At 37.2% G+C, this 20,611-nt stretch overlaps 1 protein-coding gene across 5 annotated transcripts in view; it reads right to left on the minus strand.

Moving 5' to 3' along the window:
* Nucleotides 1-274: 274 nt before the first annotated feature.
* The window catches only part of LOC123878985 (PTB domain-containing adapter protein ced-6), a 77,024-nt gene continuing 56,687 nt past the window's right edge, over nt 275-20,611 (minus strand). For all 5 annotated transcript variants that reach the window (XM_045926437.1, XM_045926436.1, XM_045926438.1 and 2 more), the window contains 11 exons: nt 15,153-15,270; nt 12,316-12,480; nt 7,685-7,787; nt 6,338-6,473; nt 5,110-5,212; nt 4,446-4,614; nt 3,553-3,667; nt 3,097-3,185; nt 2,459-2,554; nt 1,473-1,915; nt 275-604 (listed from right to left, as the gene is read on the minus strand). In XM_045926437.1, the coding sequence (XP_045782393.1) occupies nt 527-604; nt 1,473-1,915; nt 2,459-2,554; nt 3,097-3,185; nt 3,553-3,667; nt 4,446-4,614; nt 5,110-5,212; nt 6,338-6,473; nt 7,685-7,787; nt 12,316-12,480; nt 15,153-15,269 (1,614 nt within the window). In that variant the 5' untranslated portion in view covers nt 15,270 and the 3' untranslated portion in view covers nt 275-526. The remainder of the gene's footprint in view (nt 605-1,472; nt 1,916-2,458; nt 2,555-3,096; nt 3,186-3,552; nt 3,668-4,445; nt 4,615-5,109; nt 5,213-6,337; nt 6,474-7,684; nt 7,788-12,315; nt 12,481-15,152; nt 15,271-20,611) is intronic.

The following is a 20,611-nucleotide window of genomic DNA, read 5'->3' on the forward strand; positions in this document are numbered from 1 at the left end:
CACTTCGTGAATGACATTGTGCGGTATACTCTATGAAATATCACCAAATATTATTGTAGACCCGCATAAATAATTTCGAAACCTTTTCTAGAAACCGGCTAATAAATATCGCACGTTTCGGGAGAATTGAAAACAAATCTCCAAAATGTGCTTATTTTGTGACTAAATTTTAAAGACGCTTGCTTTATGTAATTTTATTTATGCGTGTCTAGACACAGCGTAGGTGTATAATATACACAAGCAATATATTTCGCATCACATATACATTTTAGAGATTCATAATTCGCGAATTATCTATTATCACGTAAAATCATTTATTTGTAACCAAAACATGGCAACATTTAGTTTTTTTCGAATCGTCGACTCAATTCACACAACACGACTTAAAAACTAAAATTTGAAATAATATTTTTTTTTAAATAGATATCATTTTATTGCATTAATTTACACTAAGTTGTGTGAATTAATACAAAGATCTAAAAAATTGTAACTATTTTTTATATTATTTCATATTTTTGTTTAATTTTCAATTCTTTTTCAGGGGATCGAGATTATCTATTGAAAAATCATCGTTTCCAAAGGTGATCCCTCTGCTGAATCCATCCTGTAAAAAAAGAAAAGAGATTTTATTTTAAGTAACTATAATCATTATTTAAACTACCAGATGCATTTTTTTTGCGAGGTATCTCGAAAACTCTCTCGAAAGTGTTTGTGAATTTTGAAATCATATAATATATACTTTGGAGTAAACAGGAGTTGAAATTCTGTTATTTTTGACACCATCAGTTTAATAACAAAACTTTCGCTAATGACGCTGTAGTTAGGTATGTAGGTGTACGGAGATCACCAGCGAATTTCATTTTCGAAAATATATTATTTACTTATACTATAAATTTACTATTTACGTTTAATAAAAGATCTTTTATTTTATCCTAACTAGACTTACCACTTTGTGATCTGTTGGCAAGAAATAAAATGGTAAGTATGTAAATAGATATCAACTTTTGATAGGGAAATCCAAATAATTATACAAGAATACAAAACTTAGTATCTAATTTAGTATCTAAAAAATTAACTTTATATCTAATATTTGTAGTTAAAAAAAATTTATAAACTTTTTAATATTCAAATGAAAATAAGACAGTCAACGCAAAAGTGACCTAACGGACTTCGTCTATGTTGGTGTCAGCTGGCGGGCGTGCTCTGCCTTTTTGGAGTGGTTTTTTTTTTGTTAAAACTGACTGGAAAGCTCTCAGGGGGTACCGTGCGTGTGTCGGCGAGCGCCGGCACAGACGGGGTCCATACTTGTATAGTTTCCCTAACTTGTTACAAATAACTACAAACTTGACATTGGCTAAATTTTGTAAAGCCAGACGAGAGAAAAAAAAATTGACCTAACTCACGCTTTTACAAAATCGATATAATCTTACTTAACTTTAATATAAACTTTTTTTGTAACTTTTTTCACGTACCTTCATCTCCGAAATAGTTTTATCCAAGAATCCGCTAAAGTTGCTGTCCAACTCCACAGGTTGCTTCTCGCTGAGATTTCCAAAACCGTTAAACGCATTACCGTAGCCATTTGCGAAAATATTATTTCCCGCCTTTTGAGTGTCAAAAGGATCATAGCCCGAAAGTCCATTTGTAAAGGAGGTTGTATTAAAAACCGATGTTTGGAGGTTAAAATCCTTGATATCATAATTTGGTTTATTCTGTGCTCCAAAAGGGGACGTATTTTGAACTTGGTTTTGATTTGGGAGTGAGAAAGGCGTTGAGCCAAATAGATCGTTCCCGTTGAGTGGTGGGATTGGTGGCTGAGTTTGCGGTTGTTGGGGTTGAGATTGTTGTTGTTGGTGTTGAGATTGTTGTTGTTGCGGTTGAGTTTGACGCTTGGATGCTTTTGGTGGTGGTGCCACTGTAATAGAAAAAATAGGTAAAGTACAAAATAAAGCACAGTCAGTGTAATAATGATTCATTCATTTATTTTACACGCTATTAAATCCATCCTTTTAAAATCTATCTTTGCAGTCGTGAATAGGTGATTTTTGTTAAACTGGTTTCATTATTTTTAAGCTTGACATTTCTAGCTGTCATTATTGTGTCCGGGACTGGAAAAATCAAAGACAATAATAGGAATATGATATCATGAATGCGAAAGTGTGTCTGTCTGTCTACTACGTTTTGACGGCCCAACCGCTGAACCGATTTCAATGAAATTTGGTACAGACTTGAGACACATCCCGGGGAAGGACATAGGCTACTTTTTATCCCATCGAAGAATTCCTACGGGATTAAAAAAACTGAAATCCACGCGGGCGAAGCCGCGGGCACCTTCTAGTGCCTAAATAAAACGTATTTTCTTTCATCTTTGAGTTTTTATTGTGAGCAATAAAATGTAGCTTATGTTAAACTTTTAAATGATTTACTTATAATCGTTCTATGTAATTTAGTTACTTACGTAAAGGCGGAGTGGAGGCGAGTTGATGAGTATTGTCGACGACGGGGGACGTGAAACGCGTCACCGGCTCAGATTCAAAGGCGCGCGGGTCGAAATCTGCAATAAATGAATGAATGAATGAATATACTTTCATTGTACGCCACAAAATTAGTACAGAAAAAACACATACAAAGCACAACAAAATATAGACACGTAGGTAAAATTTGGCGGTTTTATCGCTATTAATAGATAAGATTATAAGATAATCTTTTTAGCTATATGATTTTGATTTATTTATTTAATTATTTAATTAGAACGGACCTTTTAAGTCCAATTACACTAATTAAATTAAGTTACACAATAAAAATTTTGTCAAAGTAATTAGAATTTGTAAGTTACACAATAAAGTCAATAATAATCAAATATGTCAACTACAAATTATCACAAAAGTGCAGGATCTGACCTATGAGGTCAGCCCATTTGTCAGCAAATATGTCACAGCGAGGGGACTCCTTCAGCAGCGCGTTCAGCGCTGCCAAAGTGCGCGGAATGGGTTGATATAAAAGTAAAGCATGTTTTCTCAAAAAATTTAAGTTTAATAGAGTCTCCTGGTGATTTTTCACATAGCGGATTTTTCATAGTGATGAAATGCGACTTACCACTGTCTGAGTCTGAGTTTAGAAGCAGATTTTCTAGCCGCGTTCCGACGGTCGGGTTTTTGCTAGATGATAGATCGCCAAGGAATTTGCTGCGAAACAATAAAAAATATATCAACAACAAATAATATACAACCACAATATATTATATTACAAACAATATTTATCTAGGTAAACTCATAATGCAATAAGTAATCATTTTTTGTATAACCATAGAGACGAGACTACATTGAAGAAAATTAATTACCTATATCCAAATACAAAGTTTTTTCCATTCCATTAGCCTAAGTATGACAAAATATTTTCTAAATTAAAAATACGATTAAAAAACTAAAGTAAGAAAACCAAAAAAATACAGCAAAAATATCAAGATTCTAAAGCAATACAGCGAGACAATGTACCCAGAATGTTTAAAGTCAAAATAAAGAAACAAATCTTTAAAAAAATGATTTTACTTACCCTACACTTTGAGAAGATTTTCCATTATGTGTAGGTGGTGGAGTCGACAGCAACAGATTGTTGTCGTTTGACGAGTTGAATGTGTCTGTCGAGTTGTTTGATAGGGCGTCTGCACCTGAAACATTATTTATCAAATCTTTGAAAAGAGCAACCGCCGAGTTTCTTGCTGGTTCTTGTCACACTAATACTATAAAGGCGGAACACACATTCACACTAATATTATAAAGCCGGAAATTTGTGTATACTTGCGTATGTGTGGATGTTTGTAACTCATTCACGCAAAAACTACTAGACGGATTTGGCTGAAATACAAAACGGAGATAGATTATACCCTGGATTAACACATAGGTTACATTTTATCCCGAAAAATTGAGGAATTCCTACGGGATTTAAAAAAAACCTATATCCACGCGAATGAAGTCGCGGGCATTAGCTAGTGTCAAAATACACCGAGCAACAGAGAAACAATTTTACTATATCTATGGCTATCTAATGAAATGAAAAAAAAAAAAAGAAATCTTTTGGCAGTTTGCGGGTAGTAGTCGGGTTTTAGTGCTTAAGCAGCTGATGATACTGCCATTTGCGAAATTAGAACTACTTTGTTGTATTATTAGTTTACTAGCTGGTGCCCGCGACTTCGTTCGCGTGGATGTAGGTTTTTCAAAAATCCCTTGGGAACTCTTTGATTTTCCGGGATAAAAAGTAGCCTATGTGCTAATCCAGGGTATAATCTATCTCCATTCTCAGCCCAATCCGTCCAGTAGTTTTTGCGTGAAGGAGTAACAAACATACACACAAACTTTCGCCTTTATAATATAGTGTAAAAACCAAATTAAATTTGAATTTCGTGGGCAGACCCATGTCATGCCGCTTAACTTCATCTTGTTACTTACCCATATCAGGCGTCTTGGTGCCGTTCATGGCGCTGAAGCCGTTGGCGAGAGTGAGAGAGGAGATCTGCTTCTCCAGCTCTAGCGGCGGCTTCCACTCCGCGATGTCGTTTAAGTTGTTGCGCGAGAGGTACGCCGTTAGATCGTCCTTGTACGTTATTTTTGATAGCTCCTGGAATAAAGAGATTTTTTTTTAATTTAGGTACAGACTAACGCTTGGCTGCAATCAGACATTTTTGTTTAAGTAAAACTTCTTCTAGAGTCTACTTAGATGCTCTTAAAATGGCCACCTAAAACCCAAAAGAACAACTATATTTATAGGCATGGTTCCGTACCTCAAAAGGAAAAACGGACCTTATTTACAGGATCATTTTGTTGTCCGTCTGTCTATCTGTTCGTCTGTCTGTCTGTCGTGTCTGTCAAGACAACCTATAGGGTACTTCCCGTTGTCCTAGAATCATGAAGTTTGGCAGGTAAGTAGGTCTTATAGCAAAAGTAAAGGAATAAATTCGATAACCGTGAATTTGTTGTGATTTTTATTTATTTTTTATGCATAGTAGTTTTTGATTTATCGTCCAAAATGTCGGAAAAAATTGGAACCATTGGTGCACGAGTCGTATTTGCCTTTTTTTTCGTTTTTTTTTTAATAGAAATAGTTGGGTTTTACCTGTAAGCGGTTTTTGTAAGTGCTCATCTGTAGTTCGAGCCGCTTATTCTGCAGAGTTAGCTTCTGCATCTCCATGTACTTGCCGTTGTCGTTCAGGAACCGCCTGCAAAATATTAGGTAGATAAGTTTTCTTTATTCAGATCCAAGTTAGCCCTTGACTGCAATCTCACCTGGTGGTAAGTGATGATGCAGTCTAAGATGGAAGCGGGCTAACCTGGAAGGGGTATGGCAGATTTTATAAAACCCATACTCCTTTGGTACACGGCATCGTACCCGAACGCTTGGCGGTACGGCTTTGCCCGTAGAGTGGTAACTAGCAGCGGCCGAAGCCTCTCACCAGAACAGACCAGGAAGAAATTATAAAATTCCAATCCCCTGTCGGAAATCGAACCCGCGACCTCCCACTAATAAGACCACAGCGCTTACCACGGCGCCAGGGAGGTCATCAAAGTGGCCAATGGGTTGATCAAGAAGATGATTTCTATTTCTATAAGTAGTTACTGGATTATTCGATGGATCATTAAAATTACGCGGTTAAAACGTTATCTTTTACAACCGCAAACATAAAAGTTAACTGTACAAACCGCAATAATAGTCACAATTACAATAAAAACTTGTGAAAGTTACTGAAGTCTAAAAAGTTACCTAGGTACAGTAGATCTCGAAACAGCTTTAATTTACCGTAAAGTTCGCAATTCATGTAAAAAAGAAAAATCTATCTGGTTACTAGCCGATGCCCGCGACTTCGTTCACGTGGATGTAGGTTCTTTAAAATTCCCGTGGGAACTCTTTCGACTTTCCGGGATAAAAAGTAGCCTATGTGCTAATCCAGGGTATAATCTATCTCCATTCTAAATTTCAGCCCAATCCGTCCAGTAGTTATTGCGTGAAGGAGTAACAAACATACACACACACACACACATACAAACTTTCTCCTTTATAATATTAGTGTGATTAACAAACATAGGTACCTGTAAGCCAAGTCGAAGGCCTGCTTTATTATCTTACTAGCGACCCGCCCCGGCTTCGCACGGGTGGACATTTATTTTTTCTATTTTCCGGGATAAAATATAGCCTATACGGATTCGGAAGAATCCTAAGTAATGGTAAAAGAAATTTTGAAATCGGTCCAGTAGTTTTTGAGCCTATTCAATACAAACTTACAAAAATACAAAAATACAAAGGTTTCCTCTTTATAATATTAGTATAGATTATCAAACATAGGTACCTGTAAGCCAAGTCGAAGGCCTGTCCGATGGTGAGCGTGATCTCGGAGGCCAGCTTGGTGGAGATGAACACGAAGCACTCGTGCTTCTCCGTGCTGCTTCCGTCGTGCCCGTTCACGCCGTTCACTGTACTGCCACCTGGCGAGTGAAAGGATAGTATTTTTAGTGAAGACGCCGCCTACAGGTCCAGCAAAACAAGTGCCTGCGCCTAATCATGGAAGCTCCGAGGTACGTGAGGAATGACGTCATCCATCGCGACCTCAAGACGCCCACCGTGGAGGAGTACGTCCGCACACTCGCGCGGCGCATGTTTGCGCGCGCGGACAACGGACCGTACGAACACCTCCACGGCATCGCTCCACTCATCCCTCGACCGCCGACCGGGCGTCAACTACCTCGTGAGCTCCTGCGATCGCCATCCCCGGCGCGGCACGCAGCCGACCCAAGCGACGACGATAACGACGACGCGAGATCCACCGGACATGACTCCGTCTCCGCGCTCGACAGCGAACTCAACGCCGTCGCGCGGAGACCAGCCCCGGACTGACTACACATCGGATATACAAAGAAGTCCACTAGGGCCATAAGCCAAGATGGCGGGCCCTAGCCGGTGATATCCCGGCTAAAAGTTCGTCACCAGGGTACAAAGTTGCCCTGCGCCTCACCCGGGTAAGGAGACCATGCCTCGAGGTCCGTACCCCCGCTTGGCCGTTCCGACCAAACGGAGAAGACCTGCACTACTAGGCATAATCAAAATCAAAGTTATTTATTCAAAATAGTACAGACATGACCAGCCCATTTCTGCCCCACTACTGAGTACGGGTCTCCTCTCTGAATGAGAAGGGTTTAGGCCATAGTCTGCCACGCTGGCCCAATGCGGATTGGCAGACTTCACACACCTTTGAGAACATGGACAACTCTCAGGCATGCAGGTTTCCTCACGATGTTTTCCTTCACCGTATATAAATATACCGCCCGCACCGTAAATATTATAGTATACTAGGTACCAATTTGATGAGTTACGACGATGTACCTGTGCGAGGTTAATTAAAAAACAGGGGAAAATTGGGAGTTTGAAATTTCAAAGTAAGATAGTTAACTAAACCAAATGGGGCATCATATAAAAGGCTTCACCTGAACATTATAAAACAAGTTTTTTTTAACCATTATACTTAGTTTTTGACTTATCGTTCAAAATGTCCGAAATAAATACCCCCCCCCCCCCCCCACTTATCTCCGAAGTTAACAAAACGAAACATCTGAAATAATTAGGGTCGATAGAAAATTCACGTATATTTTACAGGAATAAAGAAATAATGTCTCTGTAGGATATAATAACTTTTTTTTACCTTTGGCAATAAATGAGAAGTATTTCTTGGCGCCCTTGTCGTCCGCGCAGTAGGATATCCGGTGTAGAGGGAATTGGTACATTACGTTGTTTGATCTCGGCTCCTGGAAACATGAAAAAAATAAGCTCAGTATATCTAACCACAAAATAATATGAACGCGAGCGTAGCGAGTGCGAAAATTGTTCTTCAATTCTAAACAAACATTAAAAGCTTGGATTTGTGCACTTGGAATTATTAATGTTTGGTTTCACTCTACAGTTTTTATGGGATTGCAATATGGGAGCGCAATTTTTGAGTTGGAGGTCCCAACTCAAAAATTGCGCTCATAACTTAGAATTATTCTGTGGGCAAAGTCTAGCAAGCTGCTCCTAAGCTGGAAAAGCCTAAAAGAGCTAGGCGGCAAAATGACCTTTTCCGAACAACAAGAAAGCCTTCCTGAGCTAGTGAGATAAACAATATAATTAGTGGCAGCCCTAAGTAGGTCACACATTGTCCGAGTCTCGAACAACTAATGAAATCTTCACTTCAAAATTAACTAGAGGAAATATGGTAACAGAGGAATGTGAAAATATTGTATTAGAATTTAGTACCTACCATAAAGTACAGATTCGAGTTGTTTTTAAGAGAAAATAAATAATTAGTGTAAATCCATACTTAATAATATTATAAATGCGAAAGTGTGTGGACCTCCGTCTGTCTGTCTGTCTGTCTGCTACCTTTTCACGGCCCAACAGTATAACCGATTCTAACGAAATTTGGTACAGTGTCAGCTTTTATCCCGGGGATGGGCATAGGCTACTTTCTATCCCGGAAAATCAAACAGTTCCCACGGGATCTTTAAAAACCTAAATCCACGCGGACGAAGTCGCGGGCATCCTCTAGTATTGTATAAGAATTTAGTACCTACCGTAAAGTACAGAGATTCGTGTTGTTTCTGAAGAGAAAATAAATAATTAGTGTCAGCCCTAAGTAGGTCACACATTGTCCGAGTCTTGAACGAACAAATTCTCAATGCGGTAATGACGGGAAGCCATCACAAGCTACTTAGTCGATATAGCGATGACACGAAGACCCACCTATCAGCTAATAGACTGGGATATAATCATAGGAAAGGACTGTATAAGCCCTCAGATATAGATATTTCTTGCCAAATCAGTACGAGATGAATTGAACAAAAAATCGCTGGACGCAGCTAACGAAATTTCAAAATTAACTAAAGGAAATATGGTAACAGAGGAATGTGAAAATATTGTATAAGAATTTAATACCTACCGTAAAGTACAGAGATTCGTGTTGTTTCTGAAGAGAAAATAAATAATTAGTGTCAGTCCTAAGTAGGTCACACAGTGTCCGAGTCTCGAACGAACAAATTCACAACGCGGTAATGACGGGAAGCCATCACAAGCTACTTAGTCGATATAGCGATGACACGAAGACCCACCTACCAGCTAATAGACTGCGATATCATCATAGGAGAGGATTGTATACCCAGATATGTATATTTCTTGTTAAATCTATGGAGAGGGCGATGTTAGGAGTTTCCTTGAGGGATAAGATCCGAAATGAGGAGATCCGCAGGAGAACCAAGGTCACTGACATAGCCCAAACTATTAGCAAGCTGAAGTGGCAGTGGGCAGGTCATGCTTGTCGTAGAGGCGATGGCCGTTGGAGCCGGAAAGTCCTTGAGTGGAGACCGCGTTTAAGCAAGCGTAGTGTGGGACGCCCTCCAGCACGATGGACCGACGATATAAAGCGGCTGGCGGGAAGTGGCTGGATGAGGAAGGCTGAGGACCGGGTGTGGCGGCGCTCTATAGGGAAGGCCTATGTCCAATAGTGGACGTCCACAGGCTGATGATGATGATGATGTTAAATCAGTAAGATGCATTGCCTTTTGTCCGTCCGTCCTTGATCTTGCAACACTCAAAATTGTCTTGTCTTGTCTTGTCCTTCATGCAAAAACAACTGGACGGATTTGGCTGAAATTCAGAACGGAGATAGATAATATCCTGGATTAGCACATAGGCTACTTTTTATCCCGGAAAATCAAAGAGTTCCCACGGGATTTCGAAAAACCTAAATCCACGCGGACGAAGTCGCGGGCGTCAGCTAGTCGATAATAATCCAAAGTCGAAAATTACATAAAAAGTTATAAAAAAACATGGCAAACCGCGAAATTTCAAAATTGACAATCCAGTACAAAGCAAGTCAAATAATAGACTTGTTGCATAAAAAAGAAACTCCACGCTTGGTTACGTAGATTCAGAACGCGTTCGTACTTACAAGTTACAACTAAGGTAACTACCTTGTCTGATTACGAAATGGAATGAGCGTCTAGAGGTGCTCAATGGTTATTGTTAGGGCTATAGATCCGGAATTCCCGTATTGGGAGTACGTAACTCCGGAGTTTTGAACGATCACATGTCCGGAGTTGTCATGAACATAACCGGAGTTTCGATTTTCACAATTTTGGAAAAAAATCGAGCTTGTACAGCTTTTACGTATTATGAAGTACAGAGTTTTTATAAATTGTACATTAGGGATAGGGTAACTTATCCAATTTTATCAATTTGAAAAATCTAATAGAAAAATCTTACTGAGTAATCTTAGGTAGGTACTAATATTAAAATTTTACCAGATCGTTTAATAAAGTTTTCTTTTCGTTTTTCTAATTGATTTGTTTTATTGATTAACAGACTTGAACGTTCATTTAAGCGCAAGAAATATTCAAATGAAACGCATTATATCAAATTTTTCATTCAGTTAGTGTTCAAAACTCCAGAACTCCGGACTGGGCATGCTAAGCATTAAAACGACTCCGGAGCTGAAAAATAGTCCGATTTTCATGTAATTGTGGACTAAACATAATGCAGAGTGCAGACTATGCCACTACTATTGCCCTCTCTAATCCATAAACAAAGCATCCACCCAGGGAAACACATCGTACACTCTAAGGTAGTTATGTATAATATTAACATCTAATGATTGTTCCAAGCAATAAGGCCGCCTTTGCACACACTTGTTTTTTCTGTTATCTTCTTTCTGTGTTGTGTTCCTTTACATGTGTTTTTGTGTGCAGGAAAGTGTTCTATCTATCTATCTATCTATCTAAATTATTAAAACAATGAACCTAAAACTAAAAACCTTAAAAAATATGATATAATAACTAAAATAAATTATTAAAAGAAGTCCCTTTAGGCAAGGTTCCGAAGATACTGGCAGCGTTCCCCCTTTGGATGGCTAGACTAATTCTTTGTCCTAGGTAGCTGCCAGCTCTTCGGTCTCCTGTGATGTCGACTAACCTTTTTGATATTTCCCTAAAAAGCCTTATAGCGCTATGACTCTAAAAACCAAGGGTCTCGACACCGAATGGGACAAAATCATATTCGGAGCCTAGACCCCTGTAATTTGCATATTAACTATGTTATAATATTATGTAGAACAAATGATTTACTATTTACCTCACGAACTTGCCATAACCGCAAAAATGGCGGCGCATTGGCGAGTTTCACTTTTACTTGGAACTACGCAACGGTTATGTTGTTATGCTTAAATACCTGTCTATTCTATACTAACAGCTGATTCGACAAGCCTTTAACAGGGCTCTCTCCGTCACTCGTTTCATACAATCGTAGTTCCAATTTCATTTGAATATTAAGCAACCAAAGTCCATGAAATTTTGCAGACATATTCTAGAAACTAATATCTGTGTCTGTGGTGTTTTAGATTTTTCTAAAAATATGTAGTTTTAAAATTACAGGGGCTCAAAGATTTGTATGAAAATTTTTAAGACCACGTAACTTTGAAACCGAATATTTTAACAGAAATCTGGAAAACCACAGACTATGTTAGTTACTTAGTTTCTAGAATATGCCTGCAAAATTTCATGGATTTTGGTTGCTTAATATTTAAATGAAATTGGAACTACGATTGTATGAAACGAGTGACGGAGAGAGCCCTCTTAACAAAGATAGTAACAGTTATCTAACTAATTACAATAATAATAAAAAAACCAACAAGGGCTATTTCGATGGTATTATGCAATATGTCGCTAGCAAAATTAATCTTGACACACTTTTAGATAATGAAAGTTTCTCAATGGAGCACCGTTAATTTTTTGATGATGGAGCTATGTCATATTTTTTATTTGGCTGCGGCGTGTAACGTTAAATGATAGGCACAAAGTTGGTAACTATTCCTTTAATTAATTATTTAATTAGCGCTTATTTTAACTTATTTATTTTAATTAGCGCTTAAATTTCAATTGAATTAATTGACGGCCAGGGCTCTGCCTGAAAATCAGCGCTGCGGTAGTCAAATACCGCAGCATCCTGCTGAGGCCCTTTTAGCTCACAGACACAATATTGGTCTTAGTATTTTCTAGTTTTAAGTTTAGTTGATAATCTGTATGAATTGTATTTTTTTTTTGTTTGTGATTTTGTTGAGCTGAATAAACTTTTATTTATTTATTATTTATTTAATTACTATGTCATATGATAAATTAATTATCTATGATAATCCAATTGGTGTGTTATCCATCTCCACTTTGATCGATACCAGGCCTAACCCCATATCACACGTACGCTGATATACGTATGTATGAATGTATGGATGGATGGAAGGATGATCCTCACCTGTATAGCAACTCCATCTACCGACACGGTGATCTCGACTTTCTTGCACTTGGCAGCGTCTTTGGTCTCCGATTTCTTCAGCTGCTGCGTGAACTGCAGCTTCTTTATCGCATCCTTGACTACTTCGATGCCTTTGGGCTGGTCCACTTGTGTGCAGCCTAGGAACTGGAAACAGAAAAATGGGAAATTAAACTTTAATTTTGAAGTATCGAAGTCGCAAGTATCGATTTGTTATTTAAAAAAAAAATCCCATGGGACCTTTCACGAGATGCGGTAAATCTGTTGTAATTATTATTAATGACGGCTTTGACTTTGAACCTAACGTAAACAGTTAAGTTAGCTTTTTGAATGTGTTAGTTAATCTACTAATTAGTTAACTTTTATGGCTATTAGCTCCGAGCCGGCCGGTTTGACTATACCAAATTTCGTCAAAAACGAATAAAACAGATGGGCCGTGGAAACCTAGTAGACAGACAAACAAACACGCTTAAAATATGTATTATGTAATTATTAGTATAGATGTATTATTATATTCTTTATTCAATGTTTATTTTTTTATTTATAAATCTATTTAAATTAGAAGCCAATTAATCTACAAAACGCATCCATTGTTCTATAAATGTATGCCAAGTCGGTAATCGTTGCATAACATCATCCAAATTGGGATGATGCGTGTTATTTAGTATTTAATGTACCATTCTGTTGCAGTCATGCAAAGTCGCGGCCTTGGGTGGCCTTATTCTTGATTAAGGTTCTTACGCGCTTCTCCATACAACTTATTACGCCTATCTATTCTATTATATTTTGTTCTTCCAGATCTATAAATCTACACGAATAATATTATAAATGCGAAAGTGTGTCTGTCTGTCTGCTACGTTTTCACGGCCCAACCGCTGAACCGATTTTAATGAAATTTGGAACAGACTTGGGATACATCCCGGGGAAGGACATAGGCTACTTTTTATCCTGAAAAATCAAATAGTTCCTACGGGATTTAAAAAATTGAAATCCACGCGGGCGAAGCCGCGAGCATCCCCTAGTAAGCCATATATTGACTTATTTCGCCATTATCTATGCCCTCAAACATAAAATATAGTAAAACTAGAGGATGCCCGCGACTTCGTCCGCGTGGTTTTAGGTTTTTAAAGATCCCGTGGGAACTGATTTTCCAGGATAAAAAGTTGCCTATGTCAATTACAGGGACGCAAGCTACCTCAGTACCTGTTATACAAATCGGTTAAGCGGATGGATGTTTCGGAATCCCGTGGGAACTCTTTGATTTTTCGGGATAAAAAATAGCCTGTATCCATCCCCGGGATATGACAACAAAGAATAGAATAAATAGATGAAATACGTTTGTATGGAGAAGCGCGTAAGAAGTGTTCACTTAAGCTGTCAAATGAATACGACTTTCTTCGTCAAGTTTTGCGCAGTCACACAGCTGATACATTTTCGCATTAATATATCAAAATTTTATAATAACAAAAGCGTATCATATTAATGCTAAAACACGTGTGCATGCTGTCTGTTATCACTAATTATTATCACACAAAGGGGCGTTGGGATCACCAGATGAACAGACTGTGGGCTGTAGGGAGACGCATATTATTGCCATTGTTCTATACTTCCTATTCGATAAGGCTTGGATATAGAGTCACGCTAGCTATATACAATCAACCCTACACTAGGGCTTGAACTCCGGAGTTCTAGTTCTGGCATAACTCCGGAGTTTCGAAATATTACGTTTGTAAAACCGGAGTTATCGTGAACCTAACCGGAGTTTCGATTTTCATGTTCAAACAAAAGTTGAACTTTTTCAAAGATTACAAAACAGTACAGTTTTTAGAAAGTGTACATATTATGATGAAATAGGGTATCCAATTTTATCGATGGGAAACATTATAAAAAAAATGTAAAAGAAATAATTTACTAACGTTAAAGTTATGGTTCCTTTTCATTTTTCTGATTTTCAACTGATTTTTTCAGCTTATCATACTTAAAATCATTTAAGCGTTAGAAATATTCAAAACAAACGCAATATTTTAATCAAATTAAGGTCAACGGGAAGTACCCGCCTTATAGATTTTGATTCCTTTGATAGATAGACAATGAAGTGATAAGGGGTTTTTAATTTTATCTGGTGAAACGGAACCCTAATTAGCAAGGCCCAATTGGGATGATGCGTGCTATGCAGCGCTGTCACGCAATCAACGGCCTCCCTTGACATTATTCTGTTCGCACATCATAACACTAGGCAACTGTTATAATTAGTTATCTAACAATTAATATAATATAATGTAGATTACTTCAATGGCCTCTATGGACCTACCTACTACGCGCTAGACGAGTTATTTAAAACAAAAGTTTTTGCAAGCACGATTTCTAATAAGTTTTTTAATATGTTATCTTAATTATTTTTATAACGCACATATAATGATGCAAACATGAAATTTGAAAATGAAATAGAGCGAAGCGAGCGCGATTTTTTTTTGATTTTTAGGAATTCTTTGATTTTCTGGCCTAAAAATTAGTATTATTTCGGTTTCCGCGATGCAACTTGCAAGCGCTCTATCGTATCAAATAGATAATGCCCGTGATCTTTACGTAGATTAAGATTTTTTAAGCGTCCCATGGGAACTCTTTGATTTTCCGGGGGGAAAAATAGCCTAGGTATGTCCTTCCCCAGGATTCAAACTATCTTCGTACCATATCTCGTCAAAATCAGTTATTCGGCGCAAGACCGTGTGGCGTGGAAGAGACTTTACTCCAGCGATGGAGGTGTATTGGTAAAGGATAAGGTCTATTGGTAAGGAAATTGTCTATTGGTAAGGTCATACCTTAACTAAATACGCAACATGGCCCTTGATCAACGCATCTGGTGCATGGATCCAATTCCTCGCGTTGGGCGACCCGTTGGCTTTGCCCTTGCCCTGCCAGAACAGCAGGGTTGACATCCTGGAACAAGAGAAACAGTTGGTTATTAAAGAGCCGAGAGCATTAATCGAGCGCTGTGAATCTTAATCGAAAGTTCTGGACCTTAATCAATAGCTTTAAACTTGAATCAAGAGGTCTAAAAGTTGGTCAAGAGATGTGAACATGTAAACCTTAATCAAGAGATGTGAACCTTAATTAATAGCTATGAACGTTAACCAAGAGCTTCAAACGTTAATCAAGAACTTTGAACGTTAACCAGTTTAGCTGTGAACCTTAATCAAGATATGTAAATCTTAATCAAGAGCGGCGAACTTTAATCAAGAGTTGTGAACCTTAATCAAGATATGTAAATCTCAATCAAGAGCTGTAAAATTAAATGAAGAGCTGTAAAAGTTAATCAAAGCTGTAAAAGTTGATCAAAAGCTATGAACGTTAATCAAGATATTTCACCATTAAAGTAAAATATTGTGCAGTCTTGATCATTAAGTTATGAATTACATATACAGGGTGTTTGGTAATTAGTATATAATGATGACACGTACCCATGCTACTTTGATCTGATAAATACAATGCTGAAGTAAAATGACGAAATGAAATTATAAAAATTTCCATACAAAATTTTAATTTTTTTTAATGACCAAGTTTTCATGGCCCTATTGTGCCCTAACTCACTGAGATCATTGGCCTCGGCCTATCTAAAGATGGCCAACGATGTCAGTGAGTTAGGGCACGTTAGGGTCATGAAAACTTGGACATAATTATTTTTTTAAATTTTGAAAATTTAAAAAAAATTATTTCGTCATTATACTTCAGCATTGTGTTTATCAGATCAAAGTAGCATGGGTACGTTTCGTCATTATATACTAATTACCAAACACCCTGTATAGACATTAGTATGTATGTTAGATTAGTATAGATATGAGATACAATAGTGTAAAATGATGTGTAATAATATAACTTGTTAACAAAGTTTGTACCTACGCACACGTGGATTTAATTACTGATTAATATTATAAATTATCTGCTAACCTATCAACTGGTATTTCCCTTATAAATATTAAAGTCTATATTAAATTATGTATACTATAGTAACATGTTTCTTCTGCGTTTGTAAGCTTATGCGTAAAAAAAACTTAATACTATAGTAACTAAACTGTCGAGATTTTTTTTTGTCAAAAGTACAAGTGTAAATTGAAAAATAACACCCCCGACAAGTGAAGGTTACAGTGACTAGAAAAGAGCTGATAACTTTCAAACGGCTGAACCGATTTTCTTGGATTGTAGCTAAGAACACTCTCGATCAAGCCACCTTTTAAACAAAAAAAACTAAATTAAAATCGGTTCATTAGTTTGGGAGCTACGATGCCACAGACAGATACACAGATACACAAGTCTAACTTAGAACTGCGCAGGATAGCGTCTTGCTGTCCACACGCACGCACATACCTAACGTTAGTGCAGGTAAGCAGGCAAGACGGAGCGTGTAGCCGGAGCTTAAATAGGGCGACCACAATTTTAGGCGGGAATATAGGATTTTTTTTTCTCTCTCTTCTGGCTTTACAAAGATTAGCTAATGTCAAGTTTGTAGTTATTTTTAACAAGTTAGTCAAAATATACAAGTATGGACCCCGTCTGTGCCGGCGCTCGCCGACACACGCACGGCAACCCCTTAGAGCGCTTTCCAGTCAGTTTTAACAACTGAGAGAACGAAACGTACGAGAGAGAAAAAAATAAAGGTGTCAAAAGGTGCGTAAACCCAACGCCAATATCTATGTAATTTGTTTTGCTACGCGTACATAAACATAATATGTCTCACACACACAAGCGTACAAATTTGTCTTCAGTTTATACAATTTCAAAAGTCAAAAGTTAATACAATTGTATGAGCTTTGAATATCTATAGTTTTATCTTTGGCGTAGGAATATTATATTATGTTCCATAGTACGTACATACTTGTATTTCAACAATTATACATAAATTACTTGAATCAGATATGGTGTTCTATGAGTAGACACGTCAAAGTCAGACAATTATAAATAATTCCTGTACTTGTGTTAATAATAATTGTGTGGGGATTTGTACGGAAGGTTTCTTTAATTGATGTTACTAGAATGATGTAGGTATTTTTTTTTAATTTTGTCATGTCGTTGACAAGTATTAGGTAGGACTGTAATAATATGACCAAGTTTGATTTTTTGTACAATTTTTATAAAGAACAGCTATCAATTTTGCGTTTAAGGAGGCTTATTAAGTTGCTGTAAAAATGGGCACAAAAAGTATACTAAGTACTTACTTAAATCAAGTTTTTTTAAGACTCATAAAAAAAATTGTGGCATTGGGCACTTACACTAATTAGTTGTATTAATTATACCTGTAGAATAGGCTGTCTTTTTTATATAAAGTTCACTTTAATAACCTTTATTATTTTATAGATAGCCTAACAAAAAGCAGCTTTAATTAAAAAAATATTCATTACATGCTCATTGCCGTTGATTAAAATGAAAAATTATAACATTTGACATCCAAAACCGCCATTTTTTGAAGCAAGCTCGAAGGTGTCAAAAGGTATGAAAACCACGCGCGCCAGGATTATATTTTTTTTAACCCCCGACCCAAAAAAAGGGGTGTTATAAGTTTGACGTGTGTAGCTGTGTATCTGTGTATCTGTCTGTGGCATCGTAGCGCCTAAACGAATGAACCGATTTTAATTTAGTTTTTTTTGTTTGAAAGGTGGCTTGATCGAGAGTGTTCTTAGCTATCATCCAAGAAAATCGGTTCAGCCGTTTGAAAGTTATCAGCTTTTTTCTAGTTACTGTAACCTTCACTTGTCGGGGGTGTTATAAACTTTTATGTACTTAATCTATGTTGCTACGCGTGTTTGTCACAGACAAGCATACTGTCTTCACATGGTCTTCACTTTTTAAAATATGATTGTTTGAGCTTTGCTTATTTTGAGTTTTATCTTTTTTTTTAGGTTTCCGTACCTCAAAAGGAAAACGGAACCCTTATAAGATTTGTTGTCTGTCTGTTTTAAATTCAGATACAAGTTAGTCCTTAACTGCAATCTCACCTGGTGGTAAGTGATGATGCAGTCTAAGATAGAAGCGGGCTAACCTGGAAGGGGTATGGCAGTTTTCATTAAAACCCCTTTTGGTTTCTACACGGCATCGTACCGAAACGCTAGATCGCTTGGTGGCACGGTTTTGAAGAGCCAGCCAGCCAGCCACGGCCGAAGCCTCCCACCAGACGAGATTTTTCTTTCAGAATCTTATTAATAAAATCCTAAGATTCGTACCACGCTGTTACCAGGAAAACACAACGACATAAGAGTTGTTTATAAACATTGCTGTATCAATAACACTCGATATTCGCGGAAAGATTCAAGGATACGCGCCGATAATGAACTTACAGAACGACGAATATTTTGTTTCATCGATGTTTTTTATCGTCTAGATGTTTCTTGGTTTGTTTTGTCTTTGGTCATAAGACCATGACCTCTTCTTCTGATTTTTATAGACCCCTAAACCTTAAAAATTAAATTATTATCAGATTCCTGGCTACAGGAAGATATTAGAATGTTTAGTCTTCTTGTTTTCTCCTTAGTATCCAACGACACTCTCAGAATACAGAGTTTGTTCTACCCTATATACATCCTACTCTATGGTTTGTTCTGTATTCTGAGTAGACACTACAGGGTGCCTGCGACTGCGCCCGCGTGGCTTTAGATTTTTATAGATCCCGTGGGGCACTGTTTGATTTTCCGGGATAAAATGTAGCTTATGCCCGTCCCCGGAATATATAAGCTAATAACCCCGTACCAAATTTCGTCAGAATCGGACTGTTGGGCCGTGAAAAGGTAGCAGACAGACTGACAGACATAAACAGACAGACAGACACACTTTCGCATTTATAATATTATTAGTGTTAGTATAGTAAGTATAGTATTGATGTGAAAAAAATAGTTTTAAGTATAATAAATGTAAAAAAAAAATAGATGATATTATGCAGAGTTAGTGATAAGCTGCATCCTCAATCGTGACCACATGTCACAATGTGTACATGTAATTATCAATTAATAGCAATAGATACTATCACGAATATTCCAAGGTCTGTGCGTGGTACAACAATAATATTATTATGAGGGGTCTTTCCGTTACTCGCTCCATACAAACGTAGTTCGTCTCTCATTTGAATACTGACCAATCATACTCAATGGAATTTTGTAGAAACGTTCCGGCAACTAATATCTATGCCTGTGGTTTTCCAGATTTCCGTTAAAATATTCTTAAAAATTCACATACAATTCTTTGAGCCCCTGTCATTTTAAAACTACATATTTAAAAAAAAATCTAAAACATCACAGGCACAGATAAGAATTTCTACAATATGTCTGCAAAATTTCATGGAGCTTGGTTGCTTGATATTCAAATGACATTGGGAGTACGATTGTGTGGAGTAAGTGGCGGAGAGAGCCCTGTTAAGTTATAAAATATCATATTGTTTTTTCTACATACTATTTCATATTTTTAACCCCCGACCCAAAAAGAGGGGTGTTATAAGTTTGACGTGTGTATCTGTGTATCTGTGTGTCTGTGTATCTGTGTATCTGTGTATCTGTCTGTGGCATCGTAGCGCCTAAACGAATGAACCGATTTTAATTTACTTTTTTTTGTTTGAAAGGTGGCTTGATCGAGAGTGTTCTTAGCTATAATCCAAAAAAATTGGTTCAGCCGTTTAAAAGTTATCAGCTATTTTCTAGTTTTCTTGTAGAAAAGAAGGTTAGATAACCCTTAGGTTCATAATATTCAAGTGTCAATTGACAAATGTCAAGCTGTCAAGATGGACGTTGCCTAGATATACATAATTATTTATTTGAAAATGATTTGTCGGGGGTGTTGAAAATTTTTAATTTACACTTGTTTGTGCCTAATAATAATGAACTGTTGATATCATATTTAAGCTGTGTCATAAAATCTCAGCCATATTTAGTTTCGCCATCCCCGATTGACAAAAATTTCAGCAGATTTGCAAAATCTTGTTGTTGTAATGTTGTAAATCAATTAAAAGAAGTATTAATTCTCAAGATTCTTTGGGTTTTCCCACTGGGTAGGTTACTGCGAACATTGTTTTTGCGCCGCGTTTCGTAGACACGTGTTTAGGACTAAGGTGGAAGCGACGGGCCTGCCCGCGAAATTTAAATTTAATTTGGTTTTTCGCAATTTGTAAATTAATACACAATAGCAATATCATCTTCACAGGGTTATATAAAAATATTTACTTGAAAGGGTCCAGTTTAAGAAATTAATTCTAGTTTCGACTAATTTGTGAGAATAGTCGATCTAGTATCGACTTCTAATGAAT

Source organism: Maniola jurtina, chromosome 27 (assembly GCF_905333055.1).
Source record: "Maniola jurtina chromosome 27, ilManJurt1.1, whole genome shotgun sequence".
Lineage (NCBI taxonomy): Eukaryota > Metazoa > Arthropoda > Insecta > Lepidoptera > Nymphalidae > Maniola > Maniola jurtina.